At 44.6% G+C, this 27200-nt stretch overlaps 1 protein-coding gene across 1 annotated transcript in view; it reads left to right on the forward strand.

Annotated features, from left to right (window-relative positions):
- The window catches only part of PKHD1 (PKHD1 ciliary IPT domain containing fibrocystin/polyductin), a 461864-nt gene that overhangs the window by 20656 nt on the left and 414008 nt on the right, over window positions 1-27200 (forward strand). Inside the window, exons 10-22 of the mRNA XM_053668316.1 lie at window positions 121-160; window positions 1260-1330; window positions 5219-5320; window positions 6343-6438; window positions 12620-12761; window positions 16365-16479; window positions 17478-17756; window positions 18950-19039; window positions 19124-19214; window positions 20646-20788; window positions 22199-22329; window positions 23102-23265; window positions 26045-26183. Coding sequence (XP_053524291.1) covers window positions 121-160; window positions 1260-1330; window positions 5219-5320; window positions 6343-6438; window positions 12620-12761; window positions 16365-16479; window positions 17478-17756; window positions 18950-19039; window positions 19124-19214; window positions 20646-20788; window positions 22199-22329; window positions 23102-23265; window positions 26045-26183 — 1603 coding nt within the window. The remainder of the gene's footprint in view (window positions 1-120; window positions 161-1259; window positions 1331-5218; window positions 5321-6342; window positions 6439-12619; window positions 12762-16364; window positions 16480-17477; window positions 17757-18949; window positions 19040-19123; window positions 19215-20645; window positions 20789-22198; window positions 22330-23101; window positions 23266-26044; window positions 26184-27200) is intronic.

A 27200-nucleotide genomic window follows, 5' to 3' on the forward strand; every position in this document is an offset into this window, starting at 1 on the left:
GGAACTTACAGGGTTGGGTCATGGCTTGGTATCTGGAGTCCTTGGGTTAATGGGAGCCATGGCCTGGTCCTGGTGTTTCAAGCAGACTCCTTTATTAATGTCTATTTCTTTTTGCTACAGGTTCTCAGAATGTTAGTTTCTCAGTATTTAACAAAGGAAAGTAAGTTTGGGAGTAACCAAATTTATCTTCATCTTATATTATCTCTCTCTTGTCATGCTTATTTTCTTTAAACTTATATAATGAAAGTTTCAAACACATGCGAATAGAACAGAATAATAAAACCCTGTGCATCCACTTGATTTCTTTTGTTTGCATGAGTATAACTGTATCCTATGCCCTCATCCCGAGGTGATATATTTTAATATGGCGATGGTGCAGATTTTGGGAATTACCTCATGAGTAATCTCATAACACCAGAGTTAAAACAGGACAGACTTTCATGGAATACATGGTACCATTCCAGGGACTTCATGGTGGAAATGGTACCAGTTGCACAGAGCTCAGTAGATATAAATTAGAATTGAAAACTTCTTTCTGTATAACTTATTTCATGTCCTGTCACTATGTAATTTGGCAGGTATTTTCCTTAAAATTGCTGGCTTTTTTTAAAAAAAATATTTTCTTTATTTATTTTTCGAGAGAGGGGAAGGGAAGGAGAAAGAGTGGGAGAGAAACATCAATGTGTGGTTGCCTCTCATGCGTCCCCTGCCAGGAACTGGCCTGCAACCCAGGCATGTGCCCTGACTGGGAATCGAACCGCGATACTCTGGTTCGCAGGCCCGTGCTCAATCCACTGAGCTACGCCAGCCAGGACTAAAATTGCTGGCTTTTGTCTAGTGTTGTCTAGGTAATATCCATCTCACTGTGGTGGTGGTGACCTGTTGCCCACAGCTGTGCAGCCCAAAGCGCGGATATTCTCCCTCTTTCTGAAGTTAGGGCGGAACACAGCTGCTATCTGTTGATTATCTTCTGTAGGCCGGCTCCATGTCAAGCACTTTCACGTTCGTCGCTCCATTTCATGCTTCCATTACTATGTGAAGTTGGTATTGCTATTCTTACATAACCATATTCTAGATCGGAATACACACTTTGCCCCATTGGTATCACTCCCCAGGAATCAAAAGGAGCTGGTATTTAAACCGTCGTAAAGGTTTACTGGGGGTGAGTTCACAATCTCCCTTCCAGGCAGCCAATTTTTTTACAAAAATGCATTTCAGATGCTGTGTTCATCCAAAACACGATTTTGTCTTTTTTGAAGGTCAGTGGTACACAAGAACGCATGGCTGATCAGTGCTAAACAGGACCTTTTCCTGTACCAGACACACTCAGGTACTATTCTCTTCACCCTGTGCTCCTCAGTCCTTCCCTCACATCTCGCTGGGTGCTGGGCCCCCTTCCCTTTCTTGGGGCCATTCCTCTGTGACCATTGACACATGAAGCTGTCCCTACAATCACAGATGATCCTTTCATTTTTGGTGATAATTGTTGCTGGTATGGAAGCCATTTTCAATTGCTATATTAAAAAGGCTCAATCACAGATGTCTATACAAAGTCCCTGGAGATGGATGAAAGAAAGGGGAGCTGTCCTTGTTCTGTGTTCTGAAAAATAACAGAAAAGGGTTAGCATTGAAAAATCTGAAAGCGTATCTTTTCAGTTACTTGAGCATATCACCTCTGAGCATTTATTCAACAATTCATGTCTTGCTGATACCGATGCTAAGCTATTGTGTTGCTATTGATGAGGAAACCTCCATACTGAAAAAAACAAATGCATAAAATCAGAAACTGGTATGAAATCGTGAACTCAGTTCACTAGTAGAAAACTGGCTTAGATTCTAGAGGCTTGAATACAATCCCAAAGCCCCTGAAGAAATGCCTGTGAGGTAGGTTCTTCATAGAACCTACCAGAGGCAGCATGATCTACTTTTGCCAAAAGTACGAGAATTTTTTTATGCCATGGTGCAAACGCCATTCACTCCCTACTTCTGCAAAAGCTGAGTTTCTCCTCTTGCTTTTATTTTCTTTAACCAGCATAACTAGTCTCCTTTGGAGTTAGCGCTAGGAAGCACCTGAGGTGCCGGTGACAGGGACAGCAGCAATGAGAGGAATGGCCGGCCCTTCTTGGATGTTTTACATACAGTCTCAATATTTATTTCACCCAACGAGGGATCAGTAATGTCAGTGTAGTTTTACAGATGAAGAAACAGACTCAGAAAGGAAGAGTAATTTGTGAAAAGTTCCTAGTGCTGCAAAGTACAGACTGAGTTCTAAATCTTATGCACATAATCAATATACTGTGAGAAGTATACTCTTCCTGCTGCACACCAGGCTTCTCTGTGAGTCTGCCCATCAGTACTGAACCCTGAGTGTCAGATAGGCTGGCAGGTATGTATCTCTGATCACACAGCTATTTCATGTTTCCAGCACCGATGTCTGCTTAGGAGGTGGACTCCCAGACTAGAGCTTCTTTATAGCAGAGGAGGCTATGTGGAGAGGGGATATGGACAACTGTAAAAAGCCCAAGGCTGAACTCTTTGGGTGCTGGCATTTAATTACTAGTTCAGCTTGGTTAAGTCACTTAGCCTTTCTGAACCCCAAACAAACATCTATAAAGTGGGCAAAATGGTGTTTGTCCTTCTGACTCCAAAAGTTGTTGGAAGAAGCAGATGAACAAGAATCTGGGATTCTCTCCCTTTAGCTCCACACCAGTTCAATGACCGATTTCCACCTATTTCATCTCCCATGTAGTTCTTAAACACTGTCTCTACAGCCATTGTCTTAGCCTAGGACTCCATCATTACTTGCTGGCCTGCTGCAATAGTGCCTAAGGGGCCCCCAACCTGCCATTTGTCCCTGCTGATTCATGCTCTACTCAGCCACCACCACTCACACATCTGATGTTTCTCCCCTGCTAATCATCTCTAGCAGGGGGGTCCAACCTTTGGGCATCTCTGTGCCATACTGGAAGAAGGGGAGTTGTCTTGGGCCACACACTAAATACACTGTGACATGTAATCACACAAGAAAATTTCAAAATGTTTTAAGTAAATGTACGATTCTGTGTTGGGCCACATTCATAGCCATCCTGAGATGCATGTAGCCTGCGGGCTGGGGTTGGATGCCCCTGCAAGAGCCTTCCCATCCCCACACGGCAATGGTACGAGCTCTGACCTTCTCCCTGCCTCCTTCTCCAGCTCCATCTCTCTCTGATATTCCAGGGACAACTAACCGCACTGTGCAACTCCTTCTCTCCACACTTGGGCTACCACTCCCCATAAATGCCCTTTCCTTTCTTCCTCCCTTCACTTGGCCAGTTCTAATTCATTCTTCAACATTCAGTTGACATGTCATTTCTAAAAATTTCTTTCTACTCCACCATCCCTGTCCTCTCTCACTTAAACCTCCTATTGGCACTTTTGTATTCTCTCTCTAATTTTATTAGCCCAAGCTATAATAATTATTCTTTCTGTACCTGTTCTTCCTTATCCTGCTAATTTTCTTGAGGATAGAAACTTTTTCTGTATTATTCTTTGCATCCCTTGTGCCACATAGTGAAAAAAATTATAAAGTAGTAGGTGAGAAGAAGGGGTTATTATTGTTAGTGTTGAATTTTGATTTTTGAGTGTGGGGGTCCATCTTTGCCCCCACATAGCTGCTCTGCTTTGTCTCGTGAACAAAAATGTTATGTAGGAAATTCCCTGATAAACACAGTGGAATTCTATGCAGCTGAGAGAAAGAAGAAGCTCCTACCCTTTGCAACAGCATGGATGGAACTGGAAAGTATTATGCTGCGTGAAATAAGCCAGGTGTTGAAAGACAAATACCATATGATCTCACCTTTAACAGGAAGCTAAACAATGAAACAAACAAGCAAGCAAAATAAAAACACAGACACTGAAATAGAGAACAGGGGGACAGTGACCAGAGGGGAGAGGGGAGGGAATTTCAGGGGAAAAAGGGGAAGGATTTACAGGAACTAGTATAAAGGACACATGGACAACAACTAAGGGGGGTGGAAATGGGAGGGAGGTGGGGAGCACTGGTGGGGGGGTGGGCTGGGATGGGAGTAAAAAACAGAAAACTGTACTTGAACAGTAATTAAATTTAAAAAAATTTGTATTTGGAAGTAGTAACCATCCACGATTAGCTTCTGTGTACCTTCAATTTCTCATAGGTCACGGCTCCTCTTTCCCCTTGAGGGAATGAAAAGAACTGTCAAAGTTTGATCATAGAAGAGGAACAGGTCAGAAAAAGTGAAACTTAGGGATTTGTGACCTATTCCTGTAGGGTTTGGGGGGTCAGGAAGCAGCATGAAAGAAGTGGGTGTTGCCTCGGCCCGCGAGGCAGTCAACGGGGTCCGCCGATATACCTGTAACGGATGAAGGGGGATGGGACAGGAGGCGCGAAGAATGGCAGCAAGACAAAGGATTCTGATCAAGCTGCAAATTTTATTTCAAAATGGAGGGAGTTATATAGAGGAGGGCAGTGGAGGAAACGCAGTGGATAGGGGGCTTCAAGGCGTGCTCTAGCCTGCGATTGGCCGGGGGGTGCATGGCGGGCGCGTGATCAAGGCACTGATTGGTGTGCCACCCGCATGTCCAGGAGGGGGAGTTCTATGGCTCCTAACCGCAGCGTCCTGTTATTCAGGCTCAACCTTCAGGTGTGATTGTATCAGCCTGTTTCAGGCTTATCCCAGCCCCCAACAGGGTGTGAGGAGGCGAGAGTTGGGTGGCGGGGTAGGGAGCGTGCAGGACAAGGAGGAATGCAAGGGTGCTGAGGACAGTGGGGTTCATTCTTTTCTCTAGAGCACACTGCAGACTCATGCGGGTAAACCGAGGCCTTGCCTGGTACATTCAAACTAACTTGTTTCCTCCACAAAGCAAAACCTCTTGCTCTGTGACTTGTAAATAGAGTCTTCGAGGTCAGAAGACAGATTTCCCATGAAAGTATAATGGTGTGTAGGTATTTTTGCTGACAGCTTTTCCCTTTCCTTTCAAATATTAATTCTGTATATATATATTATTATACATATTGTCATATGTGAGTCCTTTTTATTGTATGCATTTTAAATGACTTACTGAAAAAAAACTTCAATTGTTGCTTAGTATTAGAAAGTTAAGGTAAGAAATACATTATTGATAGTTTCTATTATTATATTATGATCTGGGTCACATTCAGGTCTCTATTTGGAAGCTTAGCTGTTTTTTCCTTTTGCAGAAATACTGTCTGTGTTTCCAGAAACTGGGAGCCTTGGGGGAAGCACAGACATCACAATCACAGGAGACTACTTTGACATTCCGGCCCAGGTTACCATTGCAGGTGACTAAGTTGAAATGGCTGAAAACAGTTGTTTTAAATGCTGTAAGACAGCAGTCCCTGGCTGTTTTGGCACCTGGGACTGGTTTCGTGGAAGACAATTTTTTCACGGACCAGGGGGTCCGCAGAGATGGTTTTGGGATGATTTGAGCACATTACATTCAGGCTTACCTCCTGCTGTGTAGCTTGGTTCCTAACTGGCTTGGACCGGTACTGGCCCAAAGCCCAAAAGTTGGGGACCCCTGCTGTAGGAGATCATGTGTCTGTTATGGTGTGGGGAGAGTTGGGGGAAGCAATCTGTCTTTTCTGACTCAGCGTGCCACCCTGCTCTCAGGTATTTTACCTGTGCTCGGTTGAGACCAGGTGGGATTGTGGTCCAGCAGCTTTGCAAACACGGAATGGCAATGGGATGTCCTTCAGACACACAGTTCATGGGCAGTTCCCTCCGTGTCCCCATCTTGGGAGTGGGGAGAAGGGGAAAGCACAGCTGCTTCTTCACAGAGGTCTGCTCCTGCTGACAAGCAGCCCCTCTCCCCGCTTAGCCCTCTCTGTATGGACAAGCTGGAGTGGGCGGGCAATTGCTCTGTGGATTCTACTGGAACGCCCCCAGGGCAGATACTATTGTGGAACCTATCTGGAGTCTTTTGTTCTGCCAGGTGGGATGCTCCTGTAGTTGGCGACACCAAGGAGGCAGGAACATGTCCTCACTCTCTCGTGGTCACACTTACCCTGCCAAACTCAGCCGAGGGGTTTAGTGCATCTTCCATGGGTGGCGTTGCATTGCACTGCTTTCCTGCTGGTTTGGAAACTGCACTATGTCTGTGCTCTCCCTTTCCTGGCCTCCTTCAGTTCGGGTGACAACTTTTGTTCTACTGTTTACATTCAGCCCTTTGCCTCAGAATAGGAGCTGGTCTATGTCAGTGTGGTCCTGCTGTCTTGCCATCAAATCTGTATACCCATGCCTATATCTGTATCTATATCCATATCTGTATCTGTATCTATCTAATTTGAAAAATTCTCCTCAGGCGTTCCATGTGATGTCAGACACGTGTCTCCCAGGAAGATTAAGTGCACCACCCGGGCTCCAGGAGAAGGTACAAGGCTCACTGCTCCTCAGGCAGGTAATGAAGTCACCAGGGCTGTTCAATGACCTCTGGTTACGGTTTAACCAATGAGGGGCTTGGAAGTGGAAACAAAGGTGTTGGCATTTTGTTTGTTTTGACTGCTTAGCTCAGTGAGCCCTGGGGCCAGCCATGACACCTCTGTCATTTCAGAGTGGCTCTTAGCTTGATTCCAATGCTCATCAACACTGCACCCCTAGCCTCGGCCAGATGAGTAGCCAGTGGGGTTTGGTGGAGACCGTGATCCTGGAAGCATAACTGCAATTAAGACATTGTTATTCCGGAGCATTAGAGCCTGCTCATCACGACAGCATGAGCCAAGGCCAGAGAGTGGGACACAAGGGGGTGCATGTGAATGCTGCTTCTTCTTTCCTGATGCACCTGTCTACTACTTGACGAGTAGGGGTGTGTTGTGACCTCGCCACCAGTTTATGGCCAGAGTAGGAGGAGGTGGAGAAGGCAAGGCTCTACTTGTCCTTGTCTGTTTAAAGCTTCCGCCTCATGGCTGCAAATTGGAAGTACCCCAGCACACTTTCCTGGTAAGCTTTAGAACCAAAGCTCAATGTAGTTAGGCGGAAGTGTTACCGAACAAGAGGTCCAAGGGGGGGCAATATCTGGCCCACCTAGGGATGCCAAAAACTGCTAAAGAACAGGGGCCCCTCCCAAGGACAGAATACTAATATCTACTGGGCCCTTCTGTCCGCCGCCAACTGGAAAGACATCTCTCAATGCCAGAGATTTGTGAAAAGGAAATAAAATGTTTATTTAATGCTATTCAGGCCTAACGCCTGCACTAAAATATCAAAGTCCTTTAGGGTATAAGCCCATCCTTTCTAAGCTCTCACACAGGCACTCTCACTCAGGGGCTCAGCCTCGTTACATCTTGGGTCCAAGCTACTCCCTTCTCCCTGGCTCAAAACTTGGCCACAGCTATTTAACATATCTATGAAAACAGTTAAAGGTTATAGATATGTTAAATGAAAATTCTAGAGGTTAGCTGCAAAACTGTTGCTATGCAAAACAGCTCTCGATGGCTCTGCTCCATTCATCCCTTCCCGGGGTGGGGGGTTGGGAGGGTGGGGGGTTGGGAGGGTGGTGGTGAGGACATCTTATATGTCTCTCCAATATTTCTATACACTTTGAATTTTGGACACCATTCCAAATCTTTTTTTGCCGCCCTCCCCCCACCGGCTGCACCCTGTATCAGAAGGGCAGTTGGCGTGTTATGCAGCCCAGAACCACAAGCTGCAAGTTGCATTCCTCACCCGCCCCACAAGGGCTGACTTCATGGTTAAACTACAGGCAGTGTACTCAACTCCAGGAGCTCAGCACTTAGCAGGGAAGTAACCCAGCAGGGTGGAGAAACCTCTCTAAAGGAAGGCCATTCCTGAGTGAAATACATGCAAAGCTTTGGCCCAGCGCATCCTCCAAGCCCCAGAGCTGCAGTGTTTACTTAGGAAAGCTCCATCCAAGAAAGCTACTGAAGCAAGTGTTGGGGACGATATGTGTTTCCTGTGTCAGGAAATGGAGAATGGTCCCCTTTTTGAGGAGGGGACTTGCATTAGCTACTTAGGTAGTGGTAGGATCATTTCCCAAATGCAGTAGTTCTTGAGTGTTAACAAGGCCCTTTATGAAGACACTGGGACATTTCTTTTACAGAAGAAGAGCACATTGTTATGTTAAGCAGTGGTTCTCAATGGTCTCCAGGTACATTTGGTAAGAGGCAGTATTACAGCTGGGAAAGTGGTGGTGCTACTGGCCTCTTGTGGCTGGAATGCAGAGGTGCCTCTAAGCATCCTTCAATGCACAGGTCAGGCCCCCCCCCCCCCCCCCCAGTTACTGGACCCAGAGGTCAACAGCGCTGAACTTCAGAAACCTCAAGTAATGTACTCAAATGCATTCTTATTTTTCTTCTTATCCCTTATCTACTCCTTTTAAGAATTAATGAGGAATAATAGTAGTTTAAAGTAATGTTACCGAACAAGAGGAGGTCCGAGGGAGGGGCAATACAATATTTGGCCACTTAGGGATGCCCAAAACTGCTATACAACAGGGGCCCCTCCCAAAAAAAAACCCAAAATACTAATATCTACTGGGCTCTTCTGTCCGCCGCCAATTGGAAAGACATCTCTTAATGCCAGAGATTTGTGAAAAGGAAACAAAATGTTTATTTAATGCTATTCAGGCCTAATGCCTCCACTAAAATATCAAAGTCCTTTAGGGTATACACCTACACCCACACGGCTCTCCCTTCTCCCACTGTCCCAACTCAGGGTACCGTAAATCAGGAAAAGAGCACAGGTCTGTGTTGCAGGCCACTGGCACCGTCAGCTGTGTCACCGTGCAGGCAAGATCTCTCTAGTTAATCCAAAGTACTGTGGTACCCTCTCATGGTCCACTGGCAAGAGTTCTTTGTACCCAGTTCCAGTCAGTCTCTCTTGCTTTTCAGGCCACGCGGCCAAAGGGGGCACCCCAAAGCCGCGTGAGCCTCTTCTACCAAAGCTGCAGGAGTCCGCACTCCACCAAAAGCATGTGGCTTTCTTCTTCACCTGGCTGCAGGGATCTCCATTCTGGCAAAGCTGCGTGATTTTTTCCCTTTCACCTGGGAAAGAGGGGGTCCACACCCTGCCAAAACCACGTGGCTCCCTCTTTCACCTCACCTAGAGGGGGTCCTCACTCTGCTGAAACCGCGTGGCTCTCTCTCATCTGGCCAAGCGGGGACCCTTCATGTCTCGGAGCCAGTCTTTTCCAAGCTCCCACCCAGGCCATCTCGCTCAGGAGCGCAGCCCCTTGTTACATTCTGAGTCCAAGCCCTTCTCACTCCGGAGAGCAGCCCTTAATTACATCTTGAGTCCCTGCTACTCCCTTCTTCCTGGCTCCAAACTTGGCCACTGCTATTTAACATATCTATGAAACCAGTTAAAGGTTATAGATATGTTAAATAACCATTCCTCCAGAGGTTAGCTCCAAAACTGTTGCTATGCAAAACAGCTCTCAATGGCCTGGCTCCATTCATCCCTTCCCCCTGTGGGGGGGGGGGGGCGGGCGGTGAGGACATCTTATATGTCTCTCCAATATTTCTATACACTTTGAATTCTGGACACCTTTCTAAATCTTTTGGGGGGCCCCCCTGGCTGCACCCTGTATCAGTAATAATAATTACCCTAGCTGTCCTTTGCTGAGTATTTAGTATATTTTAGGCTTTTTGTAGATGTAGTTCAAGCTCCTTTAGTATTTTTTTAATTCAGAATTGTCAAACTGACTCAATTTTTTTCCCAGCTTTATTGAGATATAATTGACATATAACATAAGCTCCCTTGGTCTTTTCTGCATTATTTCTATTTATTATTGGCCCCATGCATGAGAAAATGAATGCATTAAGAAACTTGCTCAAAGCTACACATTTCGTAAGTGGCAAAGCTGGAATCTGAACCCACAAATATATGATTCTAGAGCTTTTACCCTCAATCCAACTTTGTATTCAATACAGATTGCACATGTCCCTTTGGTCTGAGGGTTTGCTTAATATAAAACACAAATTAATAAGTATAACATAACTGAAAATGTCACATAATTGTTACCGAACAAGAGGTCTGAGGGAGGGGCAATACAATATTTGGCCCACCTAGGGATGCCCAAAACTGCTATACAACAGGGGCCCCTCCCAAAAACAAAATACTAATATCTACTGGGCTCTTCTGTCCGCCGCCAATTGGAAAGACATTTCTCAATGCCAGAGATCTGTGAAAAGGAAATGAAATGTTTATTTAATGCTATTCAGGCCTAACACCTCCACTAAAATATCAAAGTCCTTTAGGGTATACTCCTACACCCACAAAGTGCTCCCTTTTCCCACTGTCCCAACTCCGGGTACCGTAAATCAGGAAAAGAGCACACGTCTGTGTTGCAGGCCGCTGGCACCATCAGCTGTGTCACCATGCAGGAAGGATCTCTCATTAATCCAATCATGTGGTACCCTCTCATGGTCCACTGGCAAGAGTCCTTTGTACCCAGTTCCAGTCAAAGTCTCTCTTGCTTTTCAGGCCACGCGGCCAAACGGGCACCCCAAAGCCGCGTGGGCCTCTTCTACCAAAGCTGCAGGGGTTCTCACTCCACCAAAGGCATGTGGCTTTCTTCTTCACCTGGCTGCAGGAATCTCCATTCTGGAAAAGCTGCCTGGTTTTCCCTTTCACCTGCGCAGTTCTCCCCTCATGTCCTGGAGCCAGTCTTTTCCAAGCTCCCACACAGGACTTCCTCACTCAGGAGTGCAGCCCCTAGTTACATCCTGAGCCCAAGTCCTTCTCACTCTGGAGAGCAGCCCCTCGTTGCCATTCTGAGTCCCCAGCTACTCCCTTCTCCCTCTGGCTCCAAACTTGGCCACTGCTATTTAACATATATATATGAAACCAGTTAAAGGTTATAGATATGTTAAATAATCATTCCAGAGGTTAGCTGCAAAACTATTGCTATGCAAAACAGCTCTGGATGGCCTGGCTCCATTCGTTTCTTCCCCCTGGGGGGAGGTGTGAGGACATCTTATATGTCTCTCCAATATTCCTATACACTTTGAATTCTGGACCCTATTCCAAATCTTTTTTGGGGGGGCCCCCCTGGCTGCACCCTGTATCATAATAACTGCATGTCACTTAATTTGTTCTATGTTGAGGTCCGCAAACCGAGGCCGATTTTCTGGGGAATAGAAGATTTTAAGGAATAGAACTCAACTCCCAGGCTGAACTGGACCTTAAAAGATGCTGAAGTCCACTCCCCAACAATCAAGTCTGAGCACAGGATTGATACAGGGTGCAGCCGGGGGGGGGGCAGAAAAAAGATTTGGAATAGTGTCCAGAATTCAAAGTGTATAGGAATAATGGAGAGACATATAGGATGTCCTCACCACCCACCCCCAGGGGGAAGAAACGAATGGAGCCAGGCCATTGAGAGCTGTTTTGCATAGCAATAGTTTTGGAGCTAACCTCTGGAATGGTTATTTAACATATCTATAACCTTTAACTGGTTTCATAGATATGTTAAATAGCTGTGGCCAAGTTTGGAGCCAGGAAGAAGGGAGTAGCTTGGGACTCAGGAGGTAACGAGGGGCTGCGCCCCTGAGTGGAAGGGCCATTGTGTGGGAGCTTGGAAAAGATGGGCTCCAGGACATGAGGTGATAACTGCCCAGGTGAAAGGGAAAACCAGGCAGCTTTGCCAGAATGGAGATCCCTGCAGCCAGGTAAAGAAGAAAGCCACATGCTTTTGGTGGAGTGCGGACTCCTGCAGCTTTGGTAGAAGAGGCCCACGCGGCTTTGGGGTACCCGTTTGGCCGAGGGGCCTGGAAAGCAGGAGAGACTTTGACTGGAACTGGGTACAAAGGACTCTTGCCAGTGGACCATGAGAGGGTACCACAGTACTTTGGATTAACTCGAGATCCTGCAGGCACAGTGACACAGCTGATGGTGCCAGCGTCCTGCAACACAGACGTGTGCTCTTTTCCTGATTTACGGTACTCTGAGTTGGGACAGTGGGAGAAGGGAGCGCTGTGTGGGTGTAGGTGTATACCCTAAAGGACTTTGGTATTTTAGTGGAGGTGTTAGGCCTGAATAGCATTAAATAAACATTTTATTTCCTTTTCACAAATCTCTGGCATTAAGAGATGTCTTTCCAATTGGCGGCGGACAGAAGAGCCCAGTAGATATTAGTATTTTGGGTTTTTTTTGGGAGGGGCCCCTGTTGTATAGCAGTTTTGGGCATCCCTAGGTGGGCCAAATATTGTATTGCCCCTCCCTCAGACCTCTTGTTCGGTAACAGGATCACATCGTCCCTTTTACTTGACCACAGCATTTGTTCACATTTTCTCTAGGATGTGGTGATTCTCTTCTCTAGACACCCCCATCAGAAAGGGCTCCCTACTCTTCTCTGATGCTCTGAAAATATTTCCCCTTACCATTCCTTATCCAACCCCTCTTTCCAAGGGGCTCAGTCCTACACCAAGCAGCATTTTCTGCTTTCCAGAACATTTGTGTTATCTACAGAATCTCTTACATGCCTTTTCCATCTGGGTCTCAGTTGACTCAGCTTTCTACTTAGTGTCTGGGTCATCTTGGCTCTGTTGTCTGAGGTCAAGTAATTCCTCAAATTGGGGAGGAATGCTCTCTGGTGTTCACGAAGCACACATGTCTTACAGGCAATCGGGGGCTCCTTTTTGAAGCTGGAGATGCCGCTGAGGGCTTGGACCTGAGTGAAGCCTCCCCTGGGTACAAGTGGCAGCTTGTCCCTAATGCCAGTTCTCCATTGGGATTTTGGTCAAAGGAGGGGCAGCTTTTCAGGTATGTTGTAGAAGAAGTGAGAGTCCATATCAAAAGCATCATTAGTGGCCTAAGTGAGGCTAGGAGACAGGAAGTAAGTGATGAGATTTCCATGGTAACATGTGTCACGTCCACCAATTTCACGACCACAGAGTTTGACCACGATTCTCCACTGGTGGTAGCCATGCAGGTGTACCACAGGCCCTTTATAGGTGCATGCTGCAGTTTGGTCAGTAGGCAAATTTCATAGCCATACAACTTAGTTTAAAATCTGGTTTGGAAATGACTATTAATTGGAATATTGAGCTGCATAGGCTTAGGGACTTAAAAGAGGGCAGGGTTAAACTTGCCACAGGTATGTGGTTAAGAGGTGAAACTCACGTCTGCATGATGCCAGAGAAAGAAGCGAGTGTTTGCCCTTTGGTCATAGGAGGGAGCACAGGCTGGGCAGTGAACACTTCTGCTGGAAAAGCCACCAGGGTCCAAGGTCAGCCTAATGGCTGGTGTAAAGCAGGGGAAGCTACTGCAGCCTCTGTGAAACGTTGTTTTCAACAGCAGCGGTTGCAGCTCGATTATGATGTTTTGAGTCCTTTTAATCCCTTTAAGGATATTGCCAAAATATCTACTTCTCTAAAATGGGCTTAAAAGTATAAAAAACTGAGACTTGCTTAGAAATGACTGTTTCCTTAATGTCCTCTCAGTGTATGTATATACAGAGAGGCACAGATTCTTGACTGGGTAACCCTTTACTCGTTTGAGAGAGGTTGGTCCCGACCCCTGAGTGTGCATTCCAGCCATTCTGTGAGCCCCTCCAAGGATTTGGCCATATTAAATTTTAATTCAGCTGTGGAAGGAAAGCATTTGTTCTCTGTTCAGGGAATTTCAGACATTGAAGAAGTCAAGTAGACAAGGAAGTCCGTGAACTCAATGAAGTTTCTATTGTCCCAGAAGCCTTACTAGCTAGGCACTTAACCACCAATATATGGTTTTAAAGTGGCAATAATTTGTGGCCCATTATGGCACCTTTATCATAATTTTTTTATGGTCATCAGTAATGTTCAAAGGAAAACCTTTTAGCTATATTCAGTGTGTGGGGTGTGGTAAGGGGAGAGTCAAACCACCTCCACAGACCAAAGAGCCTTGTGTTATGTGGTATGACCTGTGGGGTGAGTCTCTTTAGTTGCCATTTTGAGGAGCCATAAAGCAGAGAGTAACTCAACTCTCTGTCATTCATTACTTTAAAATTCAAAAATGTAAAATATTTATTGGAATATTTATTAATTGGCATTAATTATATTGATGGACCTTTAAAATGGTTAGTTTTAAAACAATTTCAGAAAATATGTTGGATTTTTATTGAGATAGTTTAGTAATTTTCTTAGCCATATTTGTCTTTGATAATAGGTCACTAGCATTTGTACTAAATATTTAAAAATATATAGTCAATATCACTAGCTATCAGAGAGATGCAGATTAAAACCACATTGAGATACCACTTCATACCAGTCAGAATGACCACCATAAACAAAGCAACAAACAAGTGTTGGAGAGGTTGTGGAGAAAGGGGACCCTAATCCATTGTTGGTGGGATTGTAGATTGGTACAACCACTGTGGAAAACAGTATGGAATTTTCACAGAAAACTAAAAATGGATCTGCCTTTTGACCCAGCAATTCCACTGCTGGGATTATATCCTAAGAACCCTAAAACACCAATCCAAAAGAACCTATGCACCCCAATGTTCATAGCAGCACAATTTACAATAGCCAAGAGCTGGAAGCAACTTAGGTGCCTGTCAGTAAATGAATGGATCAAAAAATTATGGTACATATACACAATGGAATTCTATGCAGCAGAAAGAAGGAGCTACTACCCTTTGCAACAGCATGGATGGAACTGGAAAGCATTATGCTGAGTGAAATTAGCCAGGTGTTGAAAGATAAATACCATATGATCTCACCTTTAATAGGAAGCTAAACAACAAAATAAACAAGCAAGTAAAATAAAAACACAGACACTGAAATAGAGAACAGGGGGACAGTGACCAGAGGGGAGAGGGGAGGGAATTTCAGGGGAAAAAGGGGAAGGATTTACAGGAACTAGTATAAAGGACACATGGACAACAACTAAGGGGGGTGGAAATGAGAGGGAGGTGGGGAGCACTGGTGGGGGGGTGGGCTGGGATGGGAGTAAAATACAGAACTCTACTTGAACAATAATTAAATAAAAAAAATATAAAGTATATAGTTAGATTTTAAATGTTTTGTAACATTGTCTGTAATCTTCTTCAAAGTTGCATATTTTAATTTGAAATTGCCGGCATGTTCAATTGACTCTTCTCTGTGGACCATAATTCTTTTAATTGGAAATAAAAAAGACTCTTGGCAGGTGTTGAGGTGTCTGATCAGCTTGGAGCAAATACTTCTATGTGTGTGTGTATGTGTGAAATATTATTTAATTAGTAAACCCCCAAACAATTAAAAATGACTTTCTGACCACCTACATTAAATACAACATTGTGCTCAGCACTGTGAGGGCTAGAAGGTCTAGAACAAGGTCATTATCCTTGAGGAGTGACCACCCTTGCTGTGAGCACGTACGACCATAGAGCAAGGTGAGACTGTGGTATGACTGAAATTATTCACGTATCCAAGTGCAACCCCTGACCTTTTTGTTTAATTCAACTGATACATATGGAGTTACTACTATGTCGCAGGCTTTCTAAGGTAAATGACTTCATGATATAAAACAACTGAGGAAATATTTATCAAGCTAGTCTGCAGATGAGGAACAACAGTCTCCAATAGGTAGAGTGGTTTTTCTAATATTGTACAATTACCAAGTGGCAGAACCAAGTTCTGAATTTTTCTGACTTCAAGGCTTGTGATTTCTAAGGCCACCTTTCAAGGCCACAGTATGGCCCATGTTTTCCTTCCCCACGGGAATGGGAATGCGGTATTTCAAAGAGGACACACCAGCACTGAAACCTCATATATGCAAACACCTGTTTCTATGAAGTTAACGTCTGCATGAAGGAGAGAAAAGAGAGAGAAGTCTCTCCTGATATCATTAGGGACTATTTCCGGTCTATCACTTTACTCCTCATAAAGAACTACACAGTGTTGTTGAGAAGTCAGGTATGATTATTTGGCAGGAAATGGACCAGCTGATATATGATTATTCGCATACGCTGACAGCCACACCAGCTGAATAGAAAGAGGCTAATGTCTGACATCAGCCAGAGTGGTAAGGGCTTGTAATGCATGACTGTTAGAAAAGGATGCAAGGATCAAGTCAGCAATTTCTGATCAGTAATCTCCTCTCTAACAATTAGAATAACACTCAGTATTGACTGAATTCCTACCAGGGACCAGACCCTGGACTGGCTGTGTGAGGTGGGTTCTCAGCTAAGCTGCAGACTGCCCTGTGCTGGGCCACAACTTTCCCAGAGAGGATGTGCTGCAGCGGGAGCTGTGCTGGTGTGAAGAGATGGGCTGCGTGCGATGGGGAGACTGGTTGGGCACCACAGCTGTTCCCAGAGGTCTCCACTCAGTCACATGGCACAAAAGTCAGTGACTCAGACTTGGCTGCTCTGGCGTGACTCAGTGCTCCTCTGCTTTACAGAGCACGGCTCAGTGGGTTCTTCGTGGCCCCGGAGACAAACAATTACACTTTCTGGATCCAGGCAGACAGCCCAGCTTCCCTGCATTTCAGTCGATCGGAGGACCCCAGGGCCAAGGTACTTGCCTTCTTCTCATTTCCTTTCCCTTGTCCCCAGTCCTTCACTCCTAATCAATCAATCAAAACTAAAACAATCATGTTCCACTAATAATTGTAATACACAATTAGGCAACCAGGAATCTTAATATATATTCTTTTTGTTGGGGGGAGGGGTTTACTACGAATTTTTAAAATTGAGGTATAATTGACATGCTTTTAATTATTGAAAAAATAATTTGGTTGCATATGTTGGCACCTACTGTTTATTGAGCATTTAGTGTAAACTGGGCATTATGCTACATTTTTTATATGCCTAGTTTCTAGGTATATAGTTTTCATAGCATTTTTGTGAACAATGCATATTTATTTCTGTTTTCCAGATAAGGAATTTGGTATTTTGAAGGATTATATGGCCAATCCAGGGCCACTTGGATGATAAGAGACACAGTATTTACACTTCAAGTCCAGATTTCTCTGACTGCAAGGCTTGCACCTTGTTCACAATTTTGGGTAGGGATGTAGTCAGTCTTAATGTACAAATTTCCTGATCAGTTTTGAAGGATAAGGAAAGGCGATTTGAACAATAGCCAAATTCACTAGTGCTATTGACAGAGAACAAAAACATCTTTTTTTTCAAATTATTAACATACTTCTATTGAATTGTTTTGCTACTTGGCTAGAGGAACATGATAGATTTCGATGTGATCAGCTATTCTCGATTTGTCAAAGAACTTACTATTATCTTATCCACAGCATCACGTAAACCTAGGGCTTCCGGTTGGCTGTTTCTGCTCTATGCGTGGCCCATCCAGCCTCATCTGAATACTATTCAGCTGATAGAGAGAGAGAAGGGGTAGAAAAGCATAAATTAAACAACCACAGGACTGAGTGTGACTAGGCTAACTTGTTGGGAAAGGCAGACCAGTCCTTGTTAACAGCTATCCAGACACTGCCATTTGAGAAAGGCATGCACAGAAACTTTGTAGCATTGATTGTGATATGTTTATTGGGACGCAGGTGGAGGTGGCCTCCATCAAGGTAGGCACTGCTGACTGGTTTGACTCCTGGGAGCAGAATGGGGACGAAGGGACTTGGCAACAGAAGACCCCCAAGATGGAGCTGCTCGGTGGAACCAGGTACTACCTGGAGGCAGAGCAGTGTGGGACAGCCCCCAGCAGGGGACTGAGAATTGGTGTCCAGATCCACAACACCTGGCTGAATCCTGACGTGGTCAGCACGTACCTCCGGGAGAAGCATCAGATCCGAATCCGTGCTCAGAGGCTTCCGGAGATCCAGGTCTGCATCTCTTCCCAGTCCCACAGGGTCAGGCTCAGGGGCTAAATCCTGGAAGGGTACAGTGTTGCCTAGTTGGGAGGATCACTAGTTGGGAGCCAGAAAATCTGAGTTGTAATGATCACTCTGCTGACAATGAAATAGGATATGTATTCAATAACGCTGTGGGGACTTTATGGTTTTGAATCTTACATTTAAGTCTTTAATCCATTTTGAGTTTATTCTTGAATATGGTATAAGAAGATGGTCTGGCTTCATTTCTTTCTTTCTTTTTTAAAATTAAATATGTATTTAATTTTCCCAGCATCATTTATTAAATAGATTGTCTTTAAAAGAAGATAAATAAAAATTCAAAGTCTTCTCATTGAGATGACTTTGTTCATGGGCTTAGTTTTTGGGATTTAAGGTTCAGGTAAACATTCTTTAGGAAACTTACTCCCTGAAGGAGAGATAAGGTCCACGCTGAACACCCACAACCTCACATGTGTGCAAAAGTGTATACACACACAAGGTTTCATAGCCTTTTCATTCATTCACATCTTGTTTTCCTATGCGCTGTGTTTTCTAAGTCTACTTTTAAAGGTCAAGGCCTTTGGGTCTCTCAGTTGTGCCCCACATTTTTATTAAACAATTTCGGCGTATTTTTGCTGTTCACTTTTTGGTGTACAATGATGGGTCAGTATGGACTCACCTTTTAAACTTAGAGTCTAATAGAAAAACATGTATACGAATAGCCACAGGATGAAATAGAAAACAAGTGATATAAGATATAGGTCTCACTCCATGACAAAAGTGTAAGGTGCCTGGCCAGGAATGTACTGGAAGCCAGGCAGAGACTGAATATGCCTCTGGGAGGCTGGCGTGCCATGTGGCTGTTTCTGCCTACAGGGTCACACCCGGGAGAGAGTTCTTGTGAGAAGTGCTGAAAGCGGGCCATTCAGGGGCAACATTTGTCTCACATGCTGAAGAAAAGGCAGGGGAGGGAGTATAGATAAATAGGGACACAGACATGCACATTGTTCCAAGACGAGTTTTCATTGGGTGATCTAGCTTGTGTTCTCTACATAGTTCTAGATGATAGTTTAAAATATTGAAATTTTAATTAAAAAATAGCACGCCAAGGAAGTATGTTCTTAGATGATCTCTCTGGCTTAATTAGTACACGTCATGTAGTCCTGTTACTCTTGACTTTTTAGATGCTGACTGTGTCTGGGACAGGGGACTTCTTCCTCACTTGGGGCGATGTCTCTAGCCCGCCGATCTCTACAAATGCCACCGCCCATCAGGTGGGAACCTCCTTCAGACAATGAGAGGTGGGGGTGGTCTTCCTGCCCATGCTCTGAACTCCTGGTAGTTTTTCTTTTCAACAGATTCAAACAGTGATTGAGGAGTTGCTGGCAGTCAAATGCCAGCTGGAACCCCTTTCAGCTAACATCTTACTTCGACTTGGATTTGAAGAAGGTGCTGTCCCTGGTTTGACAAATTCTGACCCTCTTCTCCATCACTGTCCATTCTCTCTCTCTCTCTATGTAAAATGGGAGCACTCTTCATTTCCTATCCAAGGGGCTAACAGTCAAGCGAAGATATGAAAGCTAGATTTCGACACTGAGTGGCCAAAGGAGTAGCTACTTGCTCGGGAAGGAGCTGCTTGGTGTGGCTGTCCTCCCGGGCTGTTGGCTTAGACACCGAGGATGTGGGGAGTTAGAGTTGAGGAATGCTATCTCAGGCCACATGGTGGGAAAAGAGCAAGAGGTACAGGTGGGAAGTGGCAAAACAGTACAAATCTTGACTAAAGCAATTATGACATAAAATAGTAATCTTAAAAAATTATAAAAATGAGAGGGTATATATTTAAAACACTAAGGTGGACTAGGTTGCAGTTGACACCCCTTGCCTTTTTCCTTGTCTGTAGTTTCTTAGTCATGGTCGACATAGAAAACGGTAACACAGTAGTCCCTCTTATCCAAAATGCCCAGTGAATGCGTGAAACGCTGGCTATACCATGTTTTTTTCCTAAACATATGTAGCAATGATAAAGTTTAATTTAAAACTTAAACAAGGAAGAGATTGACAGTGATAACTAATAATAAAATAGAACAATTATAATAGCATATTATAATAAAAGTTATGTGAATGGGGTGTCTCTCTCTTTCTCAAAAGATCTTACTATCCTGTCCTCACTCCTATTCTTTTTGTGCTGATGCAAGATGCCCATGTGAGAGATGAAGTGAGGTGAATAATGCATGCATTATGACAAAATATTAGGCCACTCCTGACTGCATTCAAACTTGGCAGGAGCTTTACATCCTCTCTTAGGCATATCTGAACTGCCAGCATCACTACTCTTGCACTTTGGGACCATTATTAAGTAAAATAGGGTTACTTGCCCACAAGCTTTGTGGTACCACGACAGTGGATCTGATAGCCTAGAGGGCTACTGAGTGACTGACTACTGGGTGGGGAGTGTCTACTGCAGCGCGGAGACACTGGACAAAGGGATGAGTCACCTCTTGCAAGGGGCAGCGAGCAATTTCACCACATTACTCAGAGCAGCATGAAATCTAAAACTTATGACTTGTTGGTTTCTGCAATTCTCCATCTAATAATTTCAGGCTATTGTTAACTGCTAGTAACTAAAACTGTGGAAAGTGAAACTATGGTAACGGAGGACTACTGTGTATTTTTGATGCTCCATGGCAGACAGAATGAAGTTTTCATAGCTGGAGCCTTCACACTGGGGGCTTCGGGCAGCCTAAGCCCTGCCCAGCTCATCCAAGGGTAGGGGGCCAATATCACAGTGAATCCATAACTGGTTCCCTCTCTACACATGTTGGGAAGCTCTGCCTCTTTAATATCTACCCTGTCTCTTAATTTTATTTTAACTGCACTCAGGCCCAGAAGGTTCCAGCTTTAATGGGGACCTCACCAGTGGGACAGAGCCCTTCTGTGGGAGGTTCAGCCTCCATCAGCCTCGACACCTTGTCCTAACACCCCCAGCTGCCCAGAAGGGCTACCGGCTGGATCAGTACATGCATGTAAGTGGCAGCCCCATGCTTCCGGGCCAGTTGGGTCGGGAAGGATTGGTGTTACTCTCAGGGGTGGAGACAGAGAGACAGATGCACAAAAGAGTGATGGCTGTGATGTGGCCAGAGCATTTTGGGCTGAAGTTCTAGGTTTCTTAAATGCTGTTTCAGGTGCGAACAGATACCTCCAGTCCTCCATTAGCTACTGTTCACATAGAAATGCCTTTGTATTAGCTATGAGATCTACAAAAGTTTTTACTTTCATACACAGGGGTGGGCAAAAGTACGTTTGCAGTTGTGACTACATGAAACAGTTTATTCTTATGTTATTACTTATCAATTGTTATAGTATTTTCTATACCAACAACTGTAAACCCACTTTTCCCTGCCCTGTATATTCTTTGCTCTTTAGGTAGAAGTGCAGATTCTATAGTCAGACTCTCTGGGTTTGCATTCCAACTCTATGTTCTATGTGTCCTCTGTGTGCTACTTCAGTTTACTGACCTGAAAAGTGGGTCCTGATGTTGGCCACCTCTCAGGATTTTGGTGAAGATTCAATGAGGTGATCCAGTCAAGTGTCTGTGCAGTGTTTAGGACTCAGCTGAAGATAGTTATTGTTATTTATATAGTTAGTGTTATTATTGATGGGCTGACCGACACATTTCCTAACCCCTTTTACACCCTTTGTGTTGATAGCTCTGCCATCTTTCACAGGAGAGTGCAGCTCATTTGCTCTATGGGCCCCGGCGTGAGGCTGAGCCCATGGCTGTGGTTTCAGGTCCCTCCCTAGTTGAACGAATTGGGAGCCAGGAATAAGTGATTCAGGTTGGGGCACTGCCCATTTCCCAGTATTTCTCGTATAGCAGAGGCTCCCAGTGGGCAAATTTTACCTCCTAGGGGAGAGCTGGCAATTTATGGAGACATTTTTGGTTGTCACATTGGGTAAGTGGTGCTGGCATCCACTGGGCAGGTTCCAGGGATGTTACTAAACATCTTCAATGCACGGAACAGCCCCCTCACAGGAAATGATTATCCAGTCCAAAATGTCAATAGTGCTGAATAAAACATATTCTGCTCTAAAGACTTTTTGAGCCAAACAATTTACTTAACTCAGAGTTAGAAACCAAGGATGGCGGGGAATTCTTGGAGTTCAGCAACAAGAATTTTCTAATTGAGATACTCTAGAATTGTCATTGCCAAACACAGTGGTAGGCATTTACTATCCTCTCTTGGAGAAATAACAATTCACTGTTCTGACTTGTCTGGCCAGCTAGACCAGGAAGCTCCAGGAGGAGAGTAACTGGGCTGACTCTTTCACAGCATGAGGCAGGGTTCTGGGGAGGTGGACTCTCCTCACCCCACTTTGTTCAAATGGCTGCTTCTTGCACTAATAGAGCTGGAACCCTTATGTGTTGTCTATAGCTGTGCATTGCATACAAAGGCCGCGTGAATAAGATCCTGAAGGTGACTGTGTCCTTCACAACTGATCTTCAACACATCATTAAGAAGAACATTACCTGTGACTGGAGACTCATGGGAACCAGTGCAGAAAGGTAGATAATCTGTAGGGAGGTATGGTGGGAATTCTGCCAACTGGGGTGATTAGCTCTCTCGGGGGCACTGGCCTACCTGAGGTACTGCCTATTATATTGGAGACTCAGATACTAACTTGGGGTTCTGAACACAGAGGAGAAAAAATGGAGCCCAGAGAAGTTTGATTACAGAACAGTTAGTTGTGAGAAATATACTACTTCCCAGAAGGAAACTGGTATTTCTCAGAGGGATAAAATCATAGAATGTAACATTTGGAAGAGACTTTGGAGAGCATTCCTTGACATTATAGATGAGAAAAATGGGGGCCCAGAGAACCTGCGATTCACAAAAAATCATTCAGTGAGTAAAGATGCCTCTGGAATAAAATTCAAGCATCTTGATCCCTCAATTCAGTGCTCTTTTCCGATAATCTCTTAAGGGGTTTGTAAGTGGTTTTAAACCTAAATAGTGCGGCAATGCCCAGGAACATTAATCTTCCTTGTCATTAGAGCCTACATATGATCTGTTTAAGACAATTACACTGTAATTTGAAAAAGCTGCTGACATCGAGTGCCATGAATGAGTGATTGCTTTAAAATGTGGTTCACTGATGTGACATCACAGCTGAGCTGAGCTGAGCCTGACTTGGTTGCTTGTACCCAGGGCACACAGGACTATTTGGGCTCCAGGATTCAGGGGTCTCCCTCCTGGCTCTCAGGCCCCTGGGTTCCAGGGCTAGGGTTCTAATGGGAGAGGACTGCAGGCACACTCCTCTGCACTCTTGTTTTTCAGCTGGCGGTTCACCTGCACTAATCTCTGGAAGGCTTGTGTGCATCTCCAGATGTCTCTGGCACACTCCCTGGTGCTGGTTCATCAAATTGACCTCTTCCCTCTGGCACAGGAGACGGGTGTGTTCTATGTGGATGAAGTTATTATTGCAGACACAAACCTGACAGGTGATCATTGAATCCACTCTCCTCCATGGGCCTCTCCCTCAATTGCCAGTTTTAAACTTTCTACTAGGGGCGGCAGTCCTATTAGTGAAGGGGGAGCAGGTGATGTCCATCTTGCCTGCCTTGGTTCTAAAAACAAGATGGGGTTGGTATTATGTGTCCTTGGGCCCTATATTTCTCTAGCTAATTTCTCTCTTTTTTTTCCCTATTCACTACAATGTTTGCTCTTGCTTTTGGTATTTGTGCTTTGCCCTGATTTTACTATTTCCCTGCTGAGAAGCCTTGATTTCCTCATCTATAAAATGGGCATACTGAAGTCCTTTCCTTATTGGATTACTGTGAAGTTTAACTAAAGTATAGTGTAAAGCACTCATCATAGGTCCTGAACATAGTAAGTGCTCAGTAAATATAAGCAATTATTACTATTAACGTTATCATTACTGTTAGAATAGCAAGATTTCTTGATCTCTCTATCAGCTAATATCTATCAAAGAAAGTGCTGGAAGAACACAGAAATATCTACCTGTGGAAACGGACTGAAAGTCCGATTTACAACAGGCGCAGTGAGAGTCAGAGGATACCAACCTTCTCATGAGAAAGCCTTGTCTTTCTTTCTGCCGATCTAGATTCCTCCCGCTTGTCATTTAGAGCCCAGGCCTGTCCTCTTTCTCCACTGAGTCCTTTGGCCTCTCTTAGGCACAGCGATATCACTGGGCTTTCTTGTCCACAGGCCTTAGGGACAAAGTGCTCATTAGGGGTCCTTCTGAGACTGGCCGCTGGGTCACACACCTTGGGAAGGGAAGCCCACAGCCCAGGCAGATGGTGCTGTTTGCTCCCAGGGCCTCCAGGCTTCCAAGTTCTGTTTACTTTCCATTTTATTTTACTTTAAATCTCTGGGACTTTGGAGCTCAGCTTTCTGGCTTTCAATAGCTTCTCTCTCTCTCTTTCTCCCAGGAGAAAAGGAGGAAACAGTCATTTGCATTTTGACTTACAAAATATGCAAGTTTTCAGTCTTTTGCTTATAAAATTGCAGAGCTGAGGGCAGAGGAGCTTGGAGGTGGGTAGCGAGAGGACTCTCCTTCAGCGCTGAAATGACATCATATTTGAATCCATCAAAATTCTGTCTCTTATCTGTTTCAGTGGTTTAAGTGCTTTGAGGGCATCTGGGTCAGACTGAGTCACTGCTTATTTCAAGTGCTCTTTAAGGTCTTGGCACATAGAAAATAATATTCAGATGGCACACTTGGGTAACCACCTGAATTCTTGGTGCCTAAGACCCCAAGCCAGGGCCTTTGGTGACCCTCAATTGCCGCCCAGATTGCTAGAGGATTGAGGGGTTTGACATTTCATACCCTTGAACTCACTGATTGGGAAATGCAGAAGTAGATAATAGGTGCCTTTTCCCTTTTTTTATTCCCCCCCTTAAAATGCCATCTTAAACCTCCAAGCCCTCCAAGTGCAACATCCAAAGTGCTTTCTCCCTGCCCCCACCTCTCTGCCATCAAAAGCTCCAGTACCTGGAACCATCTCAGAGTGCGGTGAGGAGGGAAGCAGGGAGGGAGAGGGCAGAGGCAAGAAAGATGATCGGAGTGGCTTGTGTAAAACCACGTTTCCTACTTTGGCTAGTTACCCTCCTGGCAACGACTTTGCTTTGAGGATTATTTAATGGCAACACAAACGCTACACAATTGGGCTCAATCTTCATAGTTAATGGTCTGACATTTATCTGATCGATTTAACACCTGATTATATTCTCCCATCAAATGTCCTTTATGAAAGTTCTTTTCATCTAGTGCTAGGCAGTACTTAGTTCTCACTTTTTAGAACACTATGAAATAGTCCTACTGTCTTCGCCCTATAGATATGGAAACCAAAGCTAAGAAGGGCTGAGTATCTCGTTCCAAATCCCATAGCTGGGATGTAGGGGAAATTGGAACCTGGAGATCATTGGTACCAAAGGCAAAACTTCAATGATTCCACCCTCAGCTGAGTGAATAAATGTTTATCGAGCACCTACTCTGTGCCTGGTTTTGTACTAGGCATTGGGTTTGCAAAGATGATCACTTTACTGTCTATTGTCTCAGCTGTACTGTCTTGGGGAAGAAGCTGTCTTTTACACAATGCCTAGTGGGAGGGGGAAGTGAATAAAATTACATTGTGCTGGTCATTTAAATCTGCCATTTCACTAAACTCTCCCTATCATGCAGATTGGTCTATGTCATGATTCCCATTTATAAATAAGAAAATATCTTAGAGAGGTTAGGTTGATTAGCCAGATGGTAATCCAATAGAAATGGAAAATCAAGATTTCGACAGTGGTCTGTCTGAACGCTGGCACCTTTTCTGCACATGTGCTGACTCTGTACTGTAGGTAAACACTTAGTGCCCCGGGGAAGTGTCTCAGGTGTTTAGTGTTCCTAGGGAGGATCAGCTGTACATTCCTGGAGTTGCCAGGGGCCTTGGAAAAGAGAGGAGGAAGGGCTGGCCAATCCACACCGAAATAGATTCTCTATATAAGGGGTCATCCTATGGCAGGGGGAATGGTGGTTTTTTTTTGGCTTAGGACTTTCTGAACTTTGCTGTGACTATTTGTCCCTTTACACCATGACCTTGCTTTTTTTTTTTTTGCCTCTAACTTTGCTCTTCATCCAGTAGATGGGAGGAATCTCAACTCTAGGTGTGTGCTGAGATCTAAGTAACTCAGCATCTCCAGCTGGGACTTCCCACACAACTGGTGTTGCATCTTGAGTTATTTGATGATAATTGGACCATTGGTTTCTAGTTTCTCAGGCTGATTCTGGAAGAGCTCGCCCAGGAGGGAATCTGGTGGAATTGCTCTCTGTGGTGGGATCCCCTCCAGTCTTCAATGTAACATCCTGGTTGGTGGGGTGTGGCTCGGAGCTCCCACTCATCACTGCAAGGTAGGGAGCTGTCTTTGCTCACCTGTCCCCTCTATAGGATTGCTGGTTGGCCTTGGCTGATGCTAAGGTGGGACTTTTATGAGGAAAAGCCACCTGTCTGGTTGCTTAAAGCAATGCTTCTCAGTGTTAAGAATGCTGTTTCAGACACCTGGAGCTCTTGTTAAAACATAAATCATTGCTCCCTAAGCGCACCATCTTTAATTCAGTGGGTTTAGGGCAGGGTCTGAGAATGTGCATTGCCAATGAGTACCCAGGCAAGGCTGATTTTACTGGCTTTGGAACTACACTTTGAGAACTAGTTTCTAGTGAATTTGCTTAAAAGTAGTTGTATGTTTATGCTGTTCATGTCCCTCATTCCATTCCTGGTATATTAATCTTATCGGAATCTGAGGCTAACTCAAAGTCTGAGGAACAAAAGTAACTATTTCTAAGAATTTACCACCAGATGGCACTAGAGCCCCATAAGCAATACTTCTTTAATAGTCAAACTTTTCGGCCAAGCTTACAAAACAGTAACTAAAGATCAGGCTCCTCTAAGCTCCTAGGACACATTTGTGTTCTAATTCATTCTTTTCACTTTTCATTAAAACCCCAGTAGGATGGGAAACATTGAGATGCTCTGCCTTTAAAATTTCTTTCCCTTCCCCCATCTCTTATATGTTTCAAAATAAGTTCTCAGAAACCATGCTCACACACAGTGTATTGACAAGAGGTGCATAAAGCTTGACTTTGTGCTCCACTTTCCTTGACATGGTCCTCTGGGCAGGAGAGAAGCTAGATCCATCAGTAGAATGAAAGATAGAAAGGGCTTTGGTAGTGGAGAAGGAACTGCCACGTTAGCCAGCCTGCAGTCCTGTGCTTTCAATGTCCACATCATTAACTCTGAAATGATAGAGGCGAATTTAGGTTATTCTGGACAAGGTTTGCACTTAGAGTAGTCCTCACAACTTTCGTTTCTGATTTTTCCTCAAGTCCCTTACCTCCTTCTGGAAGCCTCCAGCCGAGGAGAGACAGGGC

This window comes from Artibeus jamaicensis, unplaced genomic scaffold (assembly GCF_021234435.1).
Source record: "Artibeus jamaicensis isolate MK-2021 breed Jamaican fruit bat unplaced genomic scaffold, CSHL_Jam_final contig_484, whole genome shotgun sequence".
Lineage (NCBI taxonomy): Eukaryota > Metazoa > Chordata > Mammalia > Chiroptera > Phyllostomidae > Artibeus > Artibeus jamaicensis.